Raw genomic sequence first — 20,776 nt, forward strand, 5'->3', positions numbered from 1 at the left:
TCCCATACAGACAAGCAAACAAACCCACTCTCATCACAATTAAGTGATAATAATTTTCTTCCGAGTGGCAGTTATCATAAATTTGGGCTTTTAAATGCTGTTAAAACGTATATGGTTATCTAAAGCATTAGTCTTTTTTATCATCACTCAATGACAGTCTGTCACAACAAAATAATTATAAATGGTGAGCTCAAACATTGAGCTTGACATTCTTCAACCACTGTAGAGGCTATTTTTCATCGCCCAGAACTAATCTTTCAGTGAAATCACCATATGGTTGGCTAAAACATTGGCAAAAGCAAGCATGCTTGAATCAAAGTATTTAAATCTTCATATGCCTGAATGTTGGAGTTGATTTTCCGCAACATTGTCAACACTGTAAGCAGCCATGAACGTCGTTTTTAACCTCCTTTCTAAGAGTTCAAGCTGCAGACAACAGTTTATAAACATTATGATCTTTGAGCGAATAATGTTATGATCATTAGTGTTTACGAATATCCTGTACGTATGGCTCAAGACCACAGTTATCTGCCCCCCGTTGACCAAGATCCGGATGTGAATACAGAAACAAAGAGTGCTTGTGTTCAAGTATCAATATTTTATTAAAATTGAATGAAAAAGAAGCAAAAAATGTTCTTTTTGCAGAGAACTTGACTGAAGTTGACACTCTATTGCAGAAATTGATAGTTTTCAATGTAAATATTGGAAAAATCATAGCTTGTGGAAGTCTGAAAATTAGTTGTTTGTAGCCGATTGACTCCCTGGCGGAAGGGTTATGTATTTGAACTCAATTTTGACAGTCGGGTCAATGGTTAACATGGTGTTTTCTTGTGATTATATTTTGTGTCTTGAATTGTTCTAGAGATGCCATGTCCTTGTTTTTCAATTGGGGTGTGTATAAAGTCAAAAGCCAGGTTAGTGTCTATATGAAACATATAGTAAAAATAACTGTGGTCTCACGCCGTATACAAGGCAACGTAAAACGAAAGTGGATAGAAAATGGAGTTTAAAAGGTTTATTATTCCTTCGTCGTTCTATCCGCGTTACTTCTATTTTCACCAACGTCTACGTAGATTTGTTCCAAAATTTCAGGATATTGTCGGTAAGTTAAGTTTGTGTTTAATATAATTATATAACGACCAATTATACAATTCATAATCATATATAAACAAATATAATTACTTCACGTAGAGTGTGCAGACTTCTTATGCACCAGTCAATTGTAACCACGGGTAACCGGGGTGGTTTTGTAAAAGCGTCAAATTTAGCGGAGATTGGGCCTTATATAGAATCTCTGGGGTGCGGGGGCATTTGGCCGGGGTTTAACCATCAGTTCGTTCCCGCAGTGCGAGGATTTTACCCGGGGTTGGCTGGACCGAAAGTCAATGTCCCGGCTATTCCCCGGAACTGAGGGGGGGGGGGCGTGGTTACAATTGACTGGTGCATTACCGTGATTATTTTTTTTTACCAGGAAAGAATGTTTTCTCAAAATGCATATTGTTTGGCGAACAACACATTGAAGACATCTTAAAAGCGTATGATCAGTTTAATGAACAAGTTGAAGTATTTGTTGGAAAGGACGATGCAATTAAAGAGGAGGTCACGTGGAAGGAGCTGATTGTTGAAGACAATTCTATGGATGACGGAGCTGTACGTGAATCAGATACGTCTCGGCCGTCTGGTGCAAGTTGTGGCTCCCAGATATGCTTGGTTCTTGTGAACAATACCACTGTAAGTAATTAAAATGTTTATCAGTATCTTACGCATGCTTTTCTTTAGAACTAGTACATGTAAATATATCATTTGTGTTTTTGTTATATTATTTTTTTATTATCTTGTCATTGAAATTAAATTGTTATTTTCTTGCAATATAAATTATTGTTTAGACATAGCGAAAGAAGTCCAATTATCACCAGCCCTAAAGATAATTTTCATTGTCAAAAGTATTTGGCATTTTGACCATTCTCACTCAAATATCGCAAGCCTTGGCTAGTAAATCAGACCGTTTCGCGAGCTCCGGTGGTTCAGACTATGATTATGTACATTTATGTTCTATTGTGTCCGGTGTAATAAATAACCTAGTTTCATTTTCATGTAAAGAATAACAACACGTGTTTTAATTGAAATAAGGGCATTTATTCTAGAATGTGGTTTAAAAGTTAAATATAATCTGCATTTGATATTGAACATAAAAAGTAGAATTTAGATGTTCATAATTATATACATACATAATTGAAGTAAAAACAAATGATAAGAACCATCCAAGGGGATCTTCAACAATGTTTTTCCAATAATATTAATAATATGAAAGCCTATATAAACTAGATTTCAAATATGTAAACAGATCGAGAAATGGAAGAACATTTTTTGCGGGGAAAAGGGTCTTATTTTCTTCAATACAGACGACAGTCGTAATACGACAGAGAAGCCACAGTTGAACAAACTAGTTCAGGCAGAACTGGAAACAAGGGTGATCTCATTGTTTGAAAGTGTGTATTCTTTCATCAATAAACTGATCCCAAGAGGCTGTAAGGAGTTCAGCGATTTGACTCAGCATACATGTTCCATTGACAAATCAAAAGCAGTAAAAGAAGCTATTCACGAACTTGTGAGAGGTAGGTCAAATGCATGTTTTCAATATTGAACAATCTTTTATTCCATATTTAACAACCATTACATCATTGGACACACGTAGAAAGATTCTACTTTATTCACATCTAATGTTTTCAGAGCATGCAAAAAAAGATCCGGAAAAGCAAGACAAAACTGCTTTCATCTGCGCTATCAAAACAGTCGTCATTAAAAGGACACGCGCCACCTTTTGCGAGGACTTATCAAAAGCATGCTGCCTGCCGCAGTCTGTCATACTAGATTTTCAGGGAGACAACTTTTTTGACGTCGAAAAGAAGATCATGGAAATTAAAGTAAATAATGAAAAAGATATTACTAGCTCCGATGAAACAACATTAATGAGGATGGGGATGGAGCTTTTTAGCTGCATAGTTCAATGTTTGCAAGATATCGAACAAAAATTCGTCAAGTTCATGAAGGTAAAATGTTTATTATAATTGTAATTAACTTCATTTTATTTTTTATTTATTATTAATGCTGAATATGTAAGATGGTGTTTGGGAAATATATATGCTTCACTTTGTACTGAATGTCTTATCAACAGGAACAAATTGTTTCCATCTCCATGTTGTCAAGGAAACAATTTGAGCTGACTGGATTCCTCCGTACAACAAATGTACAGATTGACGTCCTACTCCCTACCATACTGAAAATACCCCGTGAACTACAACATAAACTACTGCAGTAGGTTTCGTAACGTTTGTTTCGCCTTCTTTCTAAGTACTTAGACTTGACGAATGTTTAGATAACAGTTTGTACAAACAACCTTATAAGAAATGAACTTAAATTCTTTAAAATGTACCAATTTGTCAAGCACATGTCAAAATTGACGGTTATCGGTTTTGCTGTCGATATTTTAACCACATGTGTTTAATGTTATTTATCACCCACGAAGTAGATAGTGATATCAGATAGTAATATCAGATTGCCATCTGTCTCCGTCTTTTAGTTCGTAATATTTTTGAACAGACTATAATTTATTTATTTATATACATTTTTAGCAATACAAAAAGTAGGCAACTGTATACTGTCAGTGAACTACTACGATGAGAAAAGATTACCTAATAATCCATGCAAGAGATTTAATATTTTAGTTATTTTGGCAGGAATCACCCAGATGTCTCTGGTTGCGGACACAGACATGGAAAGTTTGTGATTGACGTGAAAAAGGCTCTTGCAGAGGAGGAAAAGAAGGAAATTAGACGTGAAATGAAAGAATACAGTTTTAACTTTGATTTTGAATCTGAAGTCATCAAATACGTGAAGCAAGCTGGGTTTTGTGTAGAACAGGGGAACATCATAAGAGTGAAAAACACTAAGGTTGATCATCAGTTGCCTTACAAGACTGGAAGATTAGGCTGTTTAATGCAAAAGGAAGAAATGGGTTCACAGGGTCCTCTGTTTGGTATTACATGTGGACATTGTGTATCAGGCTGCGATGAATCTGTTGATGTTTGTATTGACCATGAAAATGATTTCAAACCGCTTGGAAAAGTTCATTACAATTCAGCTCAAAATGGTCATGAAAATGATTTTTTAGATATTGCAGCTATAGAAATAACAAATGAGATGAGCGTGAAAACAGAGTTGAAAAGATCGGACGGAAGAGATGCCAAGACTTGGGATGTTTTTGACGAAAATATACCACAAGGACGTGATGTTTATATGATCACTTGCCAAATGAAAAACGATGGTCGAGTATCATCGAGAATTTCTATTGGAACTATCATATCGTCAGAATTCTTGGAAGATAATGTGAAGAAAAACTTTACGCCGTTGGAAGCCAGTTGCGAAACAGTCCATAAACTACCTGGGCCATACTTCGTTCATATAGCACCAGAAGAATGTAAGTAAGTCAAATCAATAAATAATCTTCTTTTTCTTGTTTCCATTTAAACTTTACTTTGATATAGTAAAAGGCCAATATAGTTCTTTTTCTTTTCGAGAATTTGTGATTTACTATTTATCCTGCATCTTTAATATAGCTGTGATCGCCATATCTTGCTCAAAATTGAAACGTTGAACATAGCTTATAACCCTTGTAATTAACAAACCCTTGTAAACAGTTTCAGTGGGGCCATTTTCGGTGGAAGGTGATAGTGGTGCGGTAATTTGCGCAGATGATATGGACAGCGTTAAAAATGTTCATGTAATTGCACTTCTAACTGGAGCGGTCAAGAAGATTTCTACCGACGGATTGCTCCAGTATATTCACTCCAAAGGAAGCGTGATGCATAAATTATTAAGCGTCGTCAAAAAGCAGGCACACATGCAACTGTTACCTGGTAAGCATATTCATTTTTTTTTCAATGCATGTTTTTTTACAATATACTACTTTATTATAATATCGAATATTTTCTTATAATAACTTATTTTGGTACCAACGAATACGGTTGCAAATGCTGCTTTTTCTGTTCACATTTAGCCTGTGCAAAACCGAATGCTGGAGGTTCAGAAGCTGCGCCAGCGACACTAACAACAACTACACCTTCCGTGGACAGGAGCATCAATTAAAACAAACTTGTACTGCTTCATGTGGATGTGAAGAAAAACGCGTCTTTATTTCGTCAAGTTTAATGAAATTCTAGTGGGATATGTATGTTTAATTGCTAGACTGTAATATATTTCACCGAGTGAGAAACCAAAAGTTACATTGCCATCCGCTTTCTGTGATTTAGTTTATAGACTGTGAACATATCATGTTATTGAATCACTTACAAGTGTTATGAAACTTTAAAAAGACAGCGATTCTGTGATATACTTTTATATGTAAATGAGTAATGTTAAGTATATGAATAACAAAAAAAAACTTCATGAGTTTTCAGATGTGTTTTTTTAAATTACATTTTTTAATACTTGAATGCAAACTATTGTGTTAAGAAACGTTCTAGCTACTCTGTAGTACTGATACTTATGTAAAGGCGATTTTCAGCATTTTTCATATCTCGTTTGTTGCTTGCTTTAATTATATCATTTAACAATTCAAATCAGTGTGATGTTCTGTTTATATAATGTAAAACAGTGTTTTGTTCCATTCCTGACATATTTTATAAATAAAACAAATATGTGAAGTACTAAAATCAACTTAGAATGGTATCCGTTCTACACATCATTGCCGATTTAAAATAATGTATTGTTGTTTAATTTAAAGCTGCACTCTCACAGATTGAACGTTTTGACAACTTTTTAATTTTTTATCTTGGAACGAGCCAAAAAAAAATTTTTATTATAGAAAACAGAGTTATTACTCACCGAATCGGTGACATGTTTCAACCAAAACAATCCCCCAGAAAACCTGGGCGCAATGACATTAATGCCCTTGGCAAACCGATTTTACACTGAAGTAAAACCAATTTTCTTGTTATCTTATGCTCATTTCGGAAACTGCTAAGTATTTTGTTCACTTTCCCCAAATTCCCCCTCTTTGCATATCCCTTTGGTACCCCTGATATCCCTCAAACACAATCGTAACAACTCGGCCATCTCCGGCAAGCTTCGAGATAGACCTCGTAAATAGTAGTAAGGATATACGAAAGTGCGATGCGGCTGCCGGCTATTAACACCGTTTTCAATCCGCGCAAAGAAGGCCCATTGTAACAACAAGGAAATGGATTGTGTTAAATTAAATGTGCTTGTTTAAGAGAAAATATTTATTGTAACCTCAAAGAATGTTCGTTTTATGAATATTTAGATGTTTCCTTATAGTTGAAGCACTCTATTTCCTCTAGAAAAATCGTGAGCACACAGAATATATACTTGACAGTCATTGAAATGATCATACGGTTCATGGATGCATGAATCATTGCATCGGATTAAATGCATGCATGGACTAAATGTCAACATTTTCTCAACAGTTATAGGAATACCCTAAGAAATGTAAGTTTTAAGTCATACTTTGCCGTGTTATTTTTCACACCAAGCCTTGCCATTAAAACAACATTACTATTCTGTAAAATCATTGATTGCATTGTGCAGTTGTGTGGGTTGTGGTAGGATGGGTGTGAGCTTGGCACCCAGTCAGCTTTACCAGCTGAAATCTATGCATGCATTTGCTTCAGCATTATTGGGTTTGGGCTGCAGAATTTTTTTATGTAAACAGTTCTGTGGGGTTGTGGTGGGGCGGTGACTATCCACGCAGTAACCTCTAGTTATTGTTAGAGTACCAGTAAAACGTTCATGTGGATATGCACCAGACAATTGTAACCACGCCCCCCCCCCCAGGTCTGGGGAATAGTGGGGACTTTGACTTTCAGTACAGTCAACCCTGGCTAAAATTCCCCACCCTGCGCGGATGATCCAATGGCAAAATCCCTGCCAAATGCCCCCACACCCCAGGGACTCTATGTAAGGCCCATTCCCCTCTATATTTTAAGCGAAGACAAAACCACCGCATTCATCCAGCACTGCAGGGCCACCTGATAGGTAAAAACACGGCTCATTTCCCCGGTTAACCCCAGTATTCCTGTGGACCTGGGGTGGGGTGGGGGTTACAATTGACTGATGCACTAAGTTGACAGATAGTATTTGTTCAAGGCAGATCATGCTTCACTTTACCTCCTAGTCTGTGGATAAAACCACTCATTAAGTTTCCTTACACATTATATTTGTCTTAATCTATAATTATTAGTCTCAATATCTTTGAGTAAATTGTCATTTTTTATTTAAAAACAACAACACCAAAAAGAGTAACTGATAAGATACTCAACTGATTTATTTTTTTGTAAATAAAAGCCTTAAGCAAAATATTTAGCCAGGTCACTAAGCTTTTCAGCAATGTATACCAGACTTTTTTCAATAATACTTAATCTATTTTGAATAATTAGCCTTTAGATCACTCTTCACCAAATGACTCTTTAATGTCCAACTCAATAAAATGCAAACAAGAATAATTACAGTTTGGATCAACATGTCTCTTAATTTTATTTTTAATATTAGTCAAGTAATAACAGAGCCATCTATATGCAATCCAATGTAAAATTAATGATAAATTAGGTTTTGCTCACATTTTTACTTTCATTTCTGTGCCAAGCCCTTTTAAGTGCATTGAGTCTTTTGGGAGACTTCACAATATTTCTGGCGTTTAAACCCCAAATATGGCTTTAAGTTGCCATACAAATTTAAGTCTTCATTACAAAAAATACTGTATGTCTCCACTTTAACACACAATCAGAGGACTTAAGCATTACCATGTGTCAGAATTATAGATCTTTCTTTGCATTTTATTTGTCTAAATGTATTACCGGTCTCTTTAGCAATATCCTTGTACCTCTTTGAGTACTTGGCTTGACAGTTTGGTTTTTAATACATTGTTTTGAATGTTATATTTGTACACAACAATGATGATGATGACACTATGCTATGCCAAAACCTCAACACATTTTCTTCAAGCAAAAAAGGACAGTCATTCAGAATAACTTTTATTACATCATTTGAAAAATAGACTCATACAATCAACAAAATAAACATGCATCTGTAAAATCACAAGTCATGTTATGTGTTCGTTAAATTTAACTTAATAAAGAAAATAAATATTGGTTGCAGTAAGCAATGCGCATCATTTCTAATAAACATTCCAACAGACTGAAAAATAAATCAACAGAAATGGAAAAAAAACTGTTTGCAAGTCAGCTAGTATATATTTTGCAAGTCAGCTAGTATCCTATTTTATGCCTTATCAGATTGCTATGCAAGCTGGAAGCTTACAGAATCACTCTTAAGTCTGTTACCTAAGTAGAAACAAGTATGGACATCCTTTTCCTGAGGTCAAGAGAAAGTAACTTGGAGGTCTTGAACTCACAACCTTGAATCTGAGGCTTATCCTCTAGACCACTTTCACCTTTTCACATTTTAAAGAGCCCAGTTTACAATATGGCATTTGCAAGGATGTGCCCTATTAACGGATTTTCTGAAGTCTTTAAAATTGAACTGAACAAAATAGTTCTCCTTTATTTGGTCTGCCGATGCCATCTGTTTCTGTTTTTGTAGTTATCTTCCCTCCATAATATAGGAAAACCACTTTAAGCGTAGATAAATCCTTTACCATATAACCCTTTTAAATATATGTTCGGATTTATTTAATAATCACGGACCTACAGATGACTTTTATCTTTAACTTCACATCAGTATGTAAGTCATCAAATATTTGAGATGACAAGATGTTCCACTGAATGCTTTGTTTCCATCTTGCACTCATTTTTCCAAGGTAGGCTTTGCAGTTTTGTTAGATGATTTCCATGCATTGCAGGTCAATCCTCATACAATGGCATTTTTGATTACATTCGAATTCCAGTGCCTGAAATAGAAAACAGAAAATACAACAATAATTTGAATTATATTTTCAGATCAATTATATTCTGTACAACAACAGAAAAGTATTCACAAAATATTAAGTGCAACACCAATTTAAAGCTGCATCCTCACAGTTTTACTGTTCAGACACCTTTTTTATTTTTTGTCTTTAAATTGGCAATTGTTGTGCAAATGTATGGAAACCAGTGATATTAGACTGCTGACATAATATCAGATCACAGTCTTTCATATACAAGTTTGAAAATTTGGTAAAAATTCCTTCAATCTAGTCATATAAGGTCACACATAATAGAACAGATTTCAATTGTTTGGAAAATATTTTTTTACTATTGCTTTAAGCCATATAATTAATTATATGTGTAAATTTAATTTAATTACTCCTTTGGGCTTTTTATGAATGACCAAGAAGAACTGTCAATCTGTGAGAGAGCAGCTTTAAGCTCTGGACTACTGGTAAATTAAAAAAATATGAAATGAAATTGTTATCATGTTTAAATTCATCTACAATGTTAATATTTTAATACTGTCAATCCTTGTTGATTAATTGTACAAACATGCAGGTACTTTTGGGCTTAAACCAATAGGATACTTGACTGTTAAAATTATTGTCCGAATTTCGAAAATAGCACAACCATTACCTTATCTGCCTTTTTTTCATTAGAACAAGCCGGGAATCAGAGTCAGCTGCACCCCTGGTACCATACTCTTCTCTGAAAATGACAATAAGATTAAAATTTAAATGTCCGCATTTCATTGGCACAGTAAAAATGTCAGCATTTTTCAATGTTTCTGCATCACCACCACTGATGGATATCATAGAATTTAGTCTTGAAAGAAATGTGTGCTGGTTTATGCGTTCAAACTCATTTTGCTAAACCACTAGAATGAAGATCAAATTTATTTAGAGAACTATATTAGTGAACAGGGCCGAGGCATTTAATTGTGCCATTACATTAAGTTGGTCGATACCAACACTCACGGACATATAAACCATACATCCTTAGTTAAAAGAATGTAAATTTTAATTATAAAAAATTAAAGTTAATGATATGAAATGTATGAGATAAATACACTCAGAAAGAAAGTCTAACCTATTATCGATTTAAGTAAAGTCAGATTCAGACTTATTTGTTATTAAAAAAAATCAAATTGAGTATTTGTTTTCTTCATTTTTGCCACTGATCACTGGAGCTTCAAAATTGTTATTAACTATATTAGAATCTGTCAAAAGAAGACCAAGCATCGTCGTTGACATCTGACGTCACGGTTTCAGATTATTAATGGTGGTGTACTTTAGCTATTTAAATGTAATATTGTTGTGTCAATTTTCCGGGATTGTCGCGATACAAAGCCAAAAGGTGTGTAAATATATTAAATATAGTTGATATTACATATAATTCATGTTCGAGCTTTTGTTTTCGTTTGTTATAATTTTGTACGAAAGCAAATGTTTGAGCAATCTGCTTCAAGAATACGTTTGAAAAATAGTACTTACATTTTCCCTAATAAACACATTAAGTTGTTTTTAACATTCAGTTGTTTTTATCCCCCCCCCCTCGAAAACAATCAAAACATTCTTTATTTACAGAACAGAACAGAAATTTTATTCGACTTAAGCATAAAAAGCTCATCGTCACAACAATATGTATAGAAATATAATGCATGGCATGTGACAATTATGACATAAGTTCTATTAATAAATCAATCATAAGTTTGATATAAATATGGTGAGAGTGTGTATAACAATAACACGACTGTTATCGTTATTAAGATATAATATGAAAAGGTAATGATTTCGGTGATATATAGATCTATATGTATTTCTCTCTATATATAAATACTGCTCCACGTTGATTAATACAGCCGCAAGAGTCATGCTGCGTGGTACATACAACTTTGTGGCTAACTAAGTACGGATATGAATATTACAACCAGACAACAACAACAAAAAACACGCACACAAAAGGAACAAGAATATTTGTACATATCGTATGTCCTAAGGATCTACAGATTTAAGTTTGAACACTACCGTTTATGTTACAATCAAAATAACACAGATGGAAAAAAACATAGCAAATATTTATACTATAAGGAATCACGTAATTTGAAGGACTTATCACAGTAAAGCGCTAACTTCCTTAGGATGGTTTGGTTATTACTTTGCATTAAAACAATGTATTTCATCAAACTCGTATGAGTGTACTATTACTTCGGAATATATTGACGTCTAAGGTCCGCATATACTGGACATTTGAGGGCGAAATGAAACTCGTCCTCAATATCATTTAAATTACAGAGTGTACATTTTTTTCATTCCTATGAACCTTATTGTGTCGACCTATTTCTATAGTAAGTGTATGGAATGATAAGCGTAATTTAGATAAAATATTTCTATACTTGGTATTTTCAACAAGACTGAGATATGAGGATTGTTCAAAATTTCTCTTAATTTCTTTGAACACATCTAGAGACGAAGACAAGTCCTAACCCAGACCTCCAATTGCTGATATAAATATCTCTGAGTCTACTTTTTAGTACGGGAACAAATACGTCCATTTTTACCGAATCAGGGTATAACCATACTTCATAAAGACCAGATGATTGGAGAATTTCCTTAACCTTTGATGCCCAGTTCGTAGATAAATGATTTTCAACATTATAAATTTGATCCTGTAATATAACATTTAAAATGCAATTATCTTGGTTGACTAAATGAAGTTTTAGGAAATACTTAACCATTCTTACGTGTCGTTCGATATACAGTGGGAACCTGCCCAACTCCATACAAAGCCAAAGTATTGGTTGACTGTTTCACATTTAATACCCATTTACAAAACTTTTTGTGGACTCTTTCTACCACGTCCGAATTTATATACCCCCAGACTTCAGAACCATAGTTAAGGACTGATAATACGTATGCATTAAAAAGATTAAACATTATATCTATTGGCACTTTAATATTACCGACTAGCGCCATTAAAGAGTGAAGTGATCTCAACCCCTTCCAGCTAAAGTTGCTGTTGCTTGCATAAATGCATCGCCACTACTAAATGCAATTCCTAAATATTAAACGAGCTAACAATTTCCACTTCCATATTGTCATAAAACCATTCATCATTAATACCTAGTCTTCCACCCTTCCTGAACACCATTACCTTAGTCTTATATATATTAACAGTGAGGTTCCATTTGCGACAGTATGAATGTAAACTATTTAGAGAATTCTGCAATCCTGCCTTAGTCTCTGATACAATAACCCCATCGTCGGCAAAAAGCAGCAAATAAATTGAAATATGGTCAATGCTAATTCCGACGTCAAGGTTTTCTTGTAAATGCGTTTCAATATCATTAAGAAAAAGAGAGAAAAACTATCGGCGAGGTTATCTCTCCTTTAAACAGGCCAATGTCACTATTTAAAAAATCTGATAATGTTCCCAAGTGTTTTACACATAGTTTCACTTCATTAAACATTGTCGAACATCGAACATCTTACTAGGGACCAAACTTTACAATCGATTCCCAACTTAATAAATTTATACCAGAGTCTGTTTCTATCAATGCAATCGTAAGCTTTTTTATTATCAATAAAACAACAGTAAAGCTTTTTCTTCTTTTCAAACTGCTTTTGAATCAATGAATGCAAAATAAAAACAGGATCCACAGTACTGTACTTATTTTTAAACCCGAATTGCGCATCTGTTAATATACTATTTTCCTCCGCCCACGCGTTTAGTCTTTCATTCAATATAACAGTGAATAATTTTGAAAAACAGCTAGTAAGAGTTGTCCCCCTATAATTATTTGGATCTGATTGATTACCCTTTTTATGGATTGGGATAATAACACCAGATGCCCAAGAACTTGAAGTTGACTTCATGTCCACTATATGATTAAAAAAAGAATTCAATGGCCCAATGATTACATAAAGGCAATCTTTCGTTTAATATCAAGTGATAATTTTTAACATCATTCTTTTCAGTTTTAACAGTGAGGTACTTTTGATCAAAGTTTTGTTACTACATTTGATTTTAAAAGAAGTTCTCCCAGTTGATATTGTCACTTCTTAGGTTGTAGTGAATATTTTCATAGTTTTTCTTTCACTGATAAAACTGCAAAGTTCTCCCACAAGCAGGGAAGAAATCCCAATATATGATACTGGTTTCAACGGTTCCGTTGGTTAATACGTTGATACATGATTACGTTAACATTAAAAAAGTTCAATCAGGGACATAGGCTGATGTGCAGCCGATGTGTTTAATTAACATTTCAGTTATAATATTTAGATTTGAGTGTAAAACCGGACATGAATAAAACATGAAGCTCCGATAGCCGTTTTGATTAAATCTTTTGGAATTCCACACTTGAATATCCTGTACGTATTACATGGTAACGTAAAGCGAAAGTGGATAGAAAATGGAGTTTAAAGGGTTTATTATTCCGTCTTCGTTCTATCCGCGTTACTTCTATTTTCACCAACGTCTACGTAGATTTGTTCCAAAATTTCAGGATATTGTCGGTAAGCTAAGTTTGTGTTTAATATATTTATTTTTATAATGTCTGTATATGAATTAGTGATAAGTCTCTAGTGATAGAGAAAGTTTCTGTTCTGTATATTCAGACCAATTACACAATTCGTAAACATATATAAACAGACATACTTACTTTACGTAGAGTGTGCAGACTTCTTACCTTGATTTATTTTTCACCAGAAAAAAATGTTTTCGCAAAATGTATATTGTTTGGCGAACAACACATGGAAGACATCTTGAAAGCGTTTGGTCAGTTTCATGAAACAGTTGAAGTATTTGTTGGGAAGGACGATGCAATTAATGAGGAGATTTTCTCGTGGAAGGAGCTGATTGTTGAAGACAATTCTATGGATGACGGAGCTGTACGTGAATCAGATACGTCTCGGCCGTCTGGTGCAAGTTGTGGCTCCCAGATATGCTTGGTTCTTGTGAACAATACTACTGTAAGTAATTAAAATGTTATCGGTATCTTATCATAACAAACAAAACGCATGTTGTTCGTTAGAACTAGTACATGAAAATATATCATTTTATTTCTATTATAATCTTTTTAGTTATCTTGTTATTGAAATTAAATTGTTATTTTCTTGCAATATAAATTATTGTTTAGACATAGCGAAAGAAGTCCAATTATTACCAGCCTTAAAGATAATTTTCATTGTCAAAAGTATTTGGCATTTTGACCATTCTCACTCAAATATCGCAAGCCTTGGCTAGTAAATCAGACCGTTTCGCGAGCTCCGGTGGTTCAGACTATGATTATGTACATTTATGTTCTATTGTGTCCGGTGTAATAAATAACCTAGTTTCATTTTCATGTAAAGAATAACAACACGTGTTTTAATTGAAATAAGGGCATTTATTCTAGAATGTGGTTTAAAAGTTAAATATAATCTGCATTTGATATTGCACATAAAAAGTAGAATTTAGATGTTCATATATACATACATAATTGAAGTAAAAACAAATGATAAGAACCATCCAAGGGGATCTTCAACAATGTTTTTCCAATAATATTAATAATATGAAAGCCTATATAAACTAGATTTCAAATATGTAAACAGATCGAGAAATGGAAGAACATTTTTTGCGGGGAAAAGGGTCTTATTTTCTTCAATACAGACGACAGTCGTAATACGACAGAGAAGCCACAGTTGAACAAACTAGTTCAGGCAGAACTTGAAACAAGAGTTATCTCATTGTTTGAAAGTGTGTATTCTTTCATCAATAAACTGATCCCAAGAGGCTGTAAGGAGTTCAGCGATTTGACTCAGCATACATGTTCCATTGACAAATCAAAAGCAGTAAAAGAAGCTATTCACGAACTTGTGAGAGGTAGGTCAAATGCATGTTTTCAATATTGAACAATCTTTTATTCCATATTTAACAACCATTACAGCATTGGATACACGTAGAAAGATACTACTTTATTCACATCTAATGTTTTCAGGGCATGCAAAAAAAGTTCCGGAAAAGAAAGACAAAACTGCTTTCATCTGCGCTATCAAAACAGTCATCATTAAAAGGACACGCGCCACCTTTTGCGAGGACTTATCAAAAGCATGCTGCCTGCCGCAGTCTGTCATACTAGATTTTCAGGGAGACAACTTTTTTGACGTCGAAAAGAAGATCATGGAAATTAAAGTAAATAATGAAAAAGATATTACTAGCTCCGATGAAACAACATTAATGACGATGGGGATGGAGCTTTTTAGCTGTATAGCTCAAGGTTTGCAAGATATCGAACAAAAATTCGTCAAGTTCGTGAAGGTAAAAATTTTATTATAATTATAATTGTAATTTATTTTTATTTTAATTTTATTTATAACTAATGTTAAATAATTATGTAAGATGGTGTTTGGGAAATATGTACGATCACTTTGAACTGAATGTCTTATCAACAGGAACAAATTGTTTCCATCACCATGTTGTCAAGGAAACAATTTGAGCTGACTGGAATCCTCCGTTCAACGAATGTAAAGATTGACGTCCTACTCCCTACCATACTGAAAGTACCTCGTGAACTACAACATAAACTACTGCAGTAGGTTTCGTAACGTTTGTTTCGCATTCTTTCTAAGTACTTAGACTTGACGGATGTATTAATTGCAATTTGTACAATACAACTTAATACAAAATGTACTTTAAATTCTTTAAAATGTACCAATTTGTCAAGAACATGTCAAAATTGACGGTTATCGTTTTTGCTGTCAATATTTAAACCACATGTGTTTAATTATAGGTTATTTAACATTGCTCTGTACATTACTGTTATTGATCTTCCACGAAGACAATAGTGATATCAGATATCAGATTACCGCTTGTCTCCGTCTTTGTCCGTAATACTTTTGAACATACTGGATTTTTATTTTTTATTTTTCGCAATACAATAAGTAGGCAACTGTATATTGTCATTCAACTAATACGAAACGATAATCTAGTAATCCATGCAATGAATTGAATATTTGAGTTATTTTGGCAGGAATCACCCATATGTCATTGGTTGCGGACACAGACATGGAAAGTTTGTGATTGGCGTGAAGAAGACTCTTGCTGAAAAGGAAAAGGAGAGCATTAGACGTGAACTGAAAGAAAACAGTTTCAATTTTGATTTTGAATCTGAAGTCATCAGATACGTTAAGCAAGCTGGGTTTTGTGTAGAACAGGGAAACACAATAAGAGCGCAAAAGACTAAGGCTGATCCGAATCCATTCAAGCTTGGAAGTTTAGGCTGTTTTATGCAAAAGGAAGAAATGGATTCACAGGGTTTACTGCTTGGTATTACATGTGGACATTGTGTATCAGACTGCGATAAATCTGTTGATGTTTGTATTGGCCATGGAAATGATTTCAAACCGCTTGGGAAAGTTCAGTACAATTCAGCTCAAAACTGTCCTGAAGATGAATTTTTAGATATTGCAGCTATAGAAATTACGCTAAAGGAGAAATATGTGAAAACAGAGTTAAAAAGATCAGACGGAAGAGATGCCAAGACTTGGGATGTTTTTGACGGAGAACTGCTAGTTGGACTTGATGTTTATAAGGACACTTGTCAAAAGAAATACGACGAGAATAAAGAATCCTCGGGAATGACTTTAGGAACAATCATATCGTTAGACTACATGGATATGTCTGTGATGGAAGTATGTAATGAGATTGAAGGAAAATGCAAAAAAGTCTATGAATTACCTGGGCCATACGTCGTGCACATTCAATCAGCCATGGGTAAAATATGTCATATCAATATATTTTATATTCTTTTAGTTTAAACTGTTCTTAGATAGTTAGTATAGCTCAGATATAGTCATATCATCCCCGTCGAACCGAAGGTTTTTTTTTGTTGTTTTTTGGAAGGCGGTATTGGGCTTTTTACTGTCCGGAAACATATCTTGGTAGGGATTGGTCAGTAATCTTTGTCAGATTGTTCCCCTTGATGAAATTACTACTGCTTGTAAAAGTTGGTCACATGGGCACAAAATCTAGGTCACTTTGTCAAATCCTTGGGACGAACTAGAGGCATCATATTTTATCAACTAATCATCAAACTTAATCAAAATGTTTCCCTTGATAAACGCTTGGATAAATTTCAAACTGGGTCACATGTGATAAAAAAAGACCAGTAGGTCACACTTTTTGTCTGGAACCACATCATCGGAGCCATTTCTTTACCTTGATAAGATATAAGCGAATCGCATAGGTTCAAATCCTAGTCACTAGGTCAAATCTTAAGAACATATTTCTTCGGAGCATACTAGAGGCAATGTTTCTTGTTCAACATTTGTGACGCTTAATCAGAATGTTTTCCTTGATAGAATCATTAATTAATTTGAAACTGGGTCACATGAAGTCAGAAACTAGGTCGAATCTTTGAGAAATCTTGTGAACAAACAGATGCAATATATCCGCTCAAATCTTAAACTTAATCAGATTATTTGCCTTAATAAAAATTTGAATTAGTTTAGTCACATGGGGTCAAACACTAGTTCATTAGGTTAGATCTACGATGTTAACACTCTAGAGGCTATTTTTTGCAATATTTTTTGTCCAGTCCTGGTGAAGCTTAGTCAAATCTTTGTCTTGTTGAAATAGTTTATTAGTTCGTAACTGTGTAACGCAGGGTCAACCTCTAGGTTTCTAGGTCAAATCTGAATGCTACCCTATATACAATATTCTTTTATTTTAAAGAATTGCTAACAAAGTCATATTTTATATCCACCACTCTGCAGTCTTATAACATGTTTCAGTGGAAATATTTCACAAACACATGATTCCCATTACGTCGCCCTTGTCTAATCAGGCGGGGATATCAATAATTCACCATATTTGCTTGTTCTCACAGCATTTCTTAACAATCGCGGAAAATGTAGAATTGTTCATAATTCTTGGATTTCTTTCTGTTCTGTGCGAGTATTTTAAGTTCAAGTTTTACACTTCATCTTACATTAAGCTATGATAGGTATATCTTTCCTACAAATGTTTAAAATATATAATAACCCTGTTATTAACAACCCCTTGTTATTTATTTCAGATGAGCCGTTTTCGATAAACGGTGACAGTGGTGCCGTTATTTGCGCGGATGATATGAACAGCGTTCAAAATGTTCACGTTATTGCACTTCTAACTGGAGCGGTCGAGAGGCGTATTTCCATCAACGGACCACTCCAGTACATTTTCTCCAAAGGAAGCGTGTTTCATAAATTACTAAACATCGTCAAAAAACGAGAAAACATCCAACTTTTACCTGGTAATATATTCATTTTCTCAATATTTATGCATCTTTTCTTACAATACATTACATTATAATATTTAAAAATATTTACGGATGCAAATACTACTTTTTCTTTTTGCATTTAGCCTGTGTAAAACCAAACGCGGGAGGTTCAGCAGCTGCGTCTGCGTCAGAAACGACAACTACATCTGCCGTGGACAAGAGAATCATTGAAGACAAACTTGTACCGCTTCTCAAGAGATTGTAAAGAACAAGATGTATTTATTTCGTCAAGTTTAATGAAATTCTAGTGGGATATAAATAGAGGATACATTGTTTGTTTCAGTGTAAGTCCGTTCCATACTTAACCGAATGGGCATCCAAAAGCTATATTTACGAGTGGCGTTTGGTTTAAACTTATACTACTTTACAACGATTGTGAAACAAGTTATTACAACATTATATCAACCACTCTCGATGGCACGATTTTAAGCGACGGTGTGGTCTTGTGTGGTGAGGGAAAGCAGGATGATCGGAGGAAACACACTTGTCCGGTTTGGTGGCCACAAATCAACCGTACAAGCCTAGTAGCCTAGGTGAGAAGCGACTGCGCTATTTTACCACTGCGCTTACCGGAGGCAACTTTTTGATTTGCGTTTGAAACAGTGAATTGTTATTTTTATTGCACTGATGAATCTCTGTAAATCACCGGAAAGCAAATGTCAACATATTTGTGTCAACCGAACAACAGCAACACCATTTGTTAATGGCTTCAGGGGAAAATGGCCTTAGCACATTGAATTATTGCAAACTTTTCAAACGGTTTTATACAGTTCACTGCAAATATTTTTAATATTCGACTTTTTCCGTTCTAGTTTAATGGTTTAAAGTTTTGGTTTTTAAACTTAAATTCAGTATATAGTAAAATAGTTATATGCTAAGTGTTTAAGGTATTCGACCATCACTCTGTTGATATCGTGTGACCCCATAGTATTTTGGTATAATTTGGGTTTTATACGTAGGGAAATAATGTGTAAAACTATTACCAAAACGATGCAGAACTTATGTGTTAGTGTTTTTTTTTCAAACTCTCATACTTGAGCTGTACAGCAATGTATCATAAACTAGTAAACTCTGTGGTAAACAAGAGGTCTAGATTTTTCATTAGTCGTAAGTATAACTCGTAATGTTTAAAAAAAAATCAAGGTTTGTTATTTCATACACATTTTTGTTGACGTCTCATTTTCTTTTCTCATAAAGCAAATTTATGATTTAGGTCATAAACTGTGAACATATCAAGTTATTGAGCCACTTTCGAGTGCTATGATACTTTATAAAGACAGCGATTCTGTGATATAGTTATGTAAATTAGTAATGTTAAGTTTATGAATTACAGTTATATAAAATAACTTTTCAGATGTGTTTTTTTTTTAAAAATACATTTTCTAATACCTGAATGCAAACTCTTGTGTTAAGTAACGCCCTACTACTCTGTAATACTGATACTTATGTAAAGGCGATATTCCTCTGTGTGTTAATTATTTTTTAACTGCATTAAATACTGGTGTAAGCTATTAACTATGATAGGTACCCTAAACACTGCTACAAAATGTTAAAATCGCTAGATGACGCCGGGCGAAATTTTTGGTCATCCAATATTAAATCTTTGTTATTCACATACGGTTTTGGATACATTTCGATTGCTCAAGATGTAGGAAATATGGATCTATTTATATATATATTTAGACAACGGATAATTGACTGTTTCGACCAAAACTGGCATGACGATGTTAGTGATTCCTCAAGGTGTCATCATTATAAACATTACAAAACTTTATGAAATACAGAAAGGTACCTACATCTGGAAATTCCATTAAAATATAAGATTGTTTTGCTAGAGTTCGCTGTTCAAACCATAAACTAAACATGGAACTCGGTAGATATATAAATACTCCACAAGATGAGAGACTTTGTATATATTGTCTGAATCAAAATTTGACAGTTATTGATTGTGAATATCATGCATTCTTTCAATGTCTTAAATTCGATATTATTCGTAGACAATATCTTTTTAACTGGTATTCATCTGGTAATAATTTTAATGATTTCTACTCTTTAATGTCTACTGAAACTGATAATACAATATTGAAGTTAACAATCTATGTATACCATCTATTATATATAGCTTTATTTCCCCCATTTTCTGGGGATGTACATGGTATATGGTAATACATACACAAGAATAAATATTTACAAACAGAATACCAATTTGATAGTACTTGAATAAAATGAATTGAATTGAATTGAAATCAGCATTTTTCATTTCTCGTTTGTTGCATGCTTTAATTATATCATGCTCATGGTCCGCATACTCAAAATAAAAAAGTGTTTTGTTCCAATGCTGACATATTTTATCAATAAAAAATGAGTGAATCAACTTCATACTTAATACTTATACAATCAGCTTAGAATGATATACTTTGTACACATAATTGCCAATTTAAAATTATAGCATATGTACATTCTTACTTTTATATGTTGGTTAACAAATAAATGGAATACAAGTTTAAATGTTGTTTATACATTTTGAAATTAGAAA

The 20,776-nt window shown here is 33.9% G+C and overlaps 1 protein-coding gene across 1 annotated transcript; it reads left to right on the plus strand.

The window, feature by feature from the left end:
- Positions 1–786: 786 nt before the first annotated feature.
- On the plus strand, positions 787–20,748 carry LOC128230994 (uncharacterized). Its single transcript, XM_052943418.1, has 15 exons — positions 787–1,102; positions 1,472–1,731; positions 2,345–2,615; positions 2,731–3,050; positions 3,176–3,315; positions 3,738–4,477; positions 4,698–4,916; positions 12,920–12,927; positions 13,655–13,912; positions 14,534–14,804; positions 14,920–15,239; positions 15,374–15,513; positions 15,952–16,694; positions 17,998–18,213; positions 18,324–20,748. The coding sequence occupies exons 1-15, from the start codon at positions 1,000–1,002 to the stop codon at positions 18,443–18,445; spliced, it is 4,131 nt and encodes a 1,376-aa protein (XP_052799378.1). The 5' UTR covers positions 787–999; the 3' UTR covers positions 18,446–20,748.
- Positions 20,749–20,776: the final 28 nt, after the last annotated feature.

This window comes from Mya arenaria, chromosome 4 (assembly GCF_026914265.1).
Source record: "Mya arenaria isolate MELC-2E11 chromosome 4, ASM2691426v1".
Classification (NCBI taxonomy): Eukaryota; Metazoa; Mollusca; class Bivalvia; order Myida; family Myidae; genus Mya; species Mya arenaria.

Bases quoted from the DNA above. Each gene is read 5' to 3' on its own strand.
- LOC128230994 (XM_052943418.1), top strand. From the start codon at position 1,000: ATGGAGTTTAAAAGGTTTATTATTCCTTCGTCGTTCTATCCGCGTTAC. The intron at 1,103-1,471 runs GTAAGTTAAGTT...TTTTTTTACCAG, and splicing joins AAAATTTCAGGATATTGTCG to GAAAGAATGTTTTCTCAAAA. The intron at 18,214-18,323 runs GTAATATATTCA...TTTTGCATTTAG, and splicing joins AAACATCCAACTTTTACCTG to CCTGTGTAAAACCAAACGCG.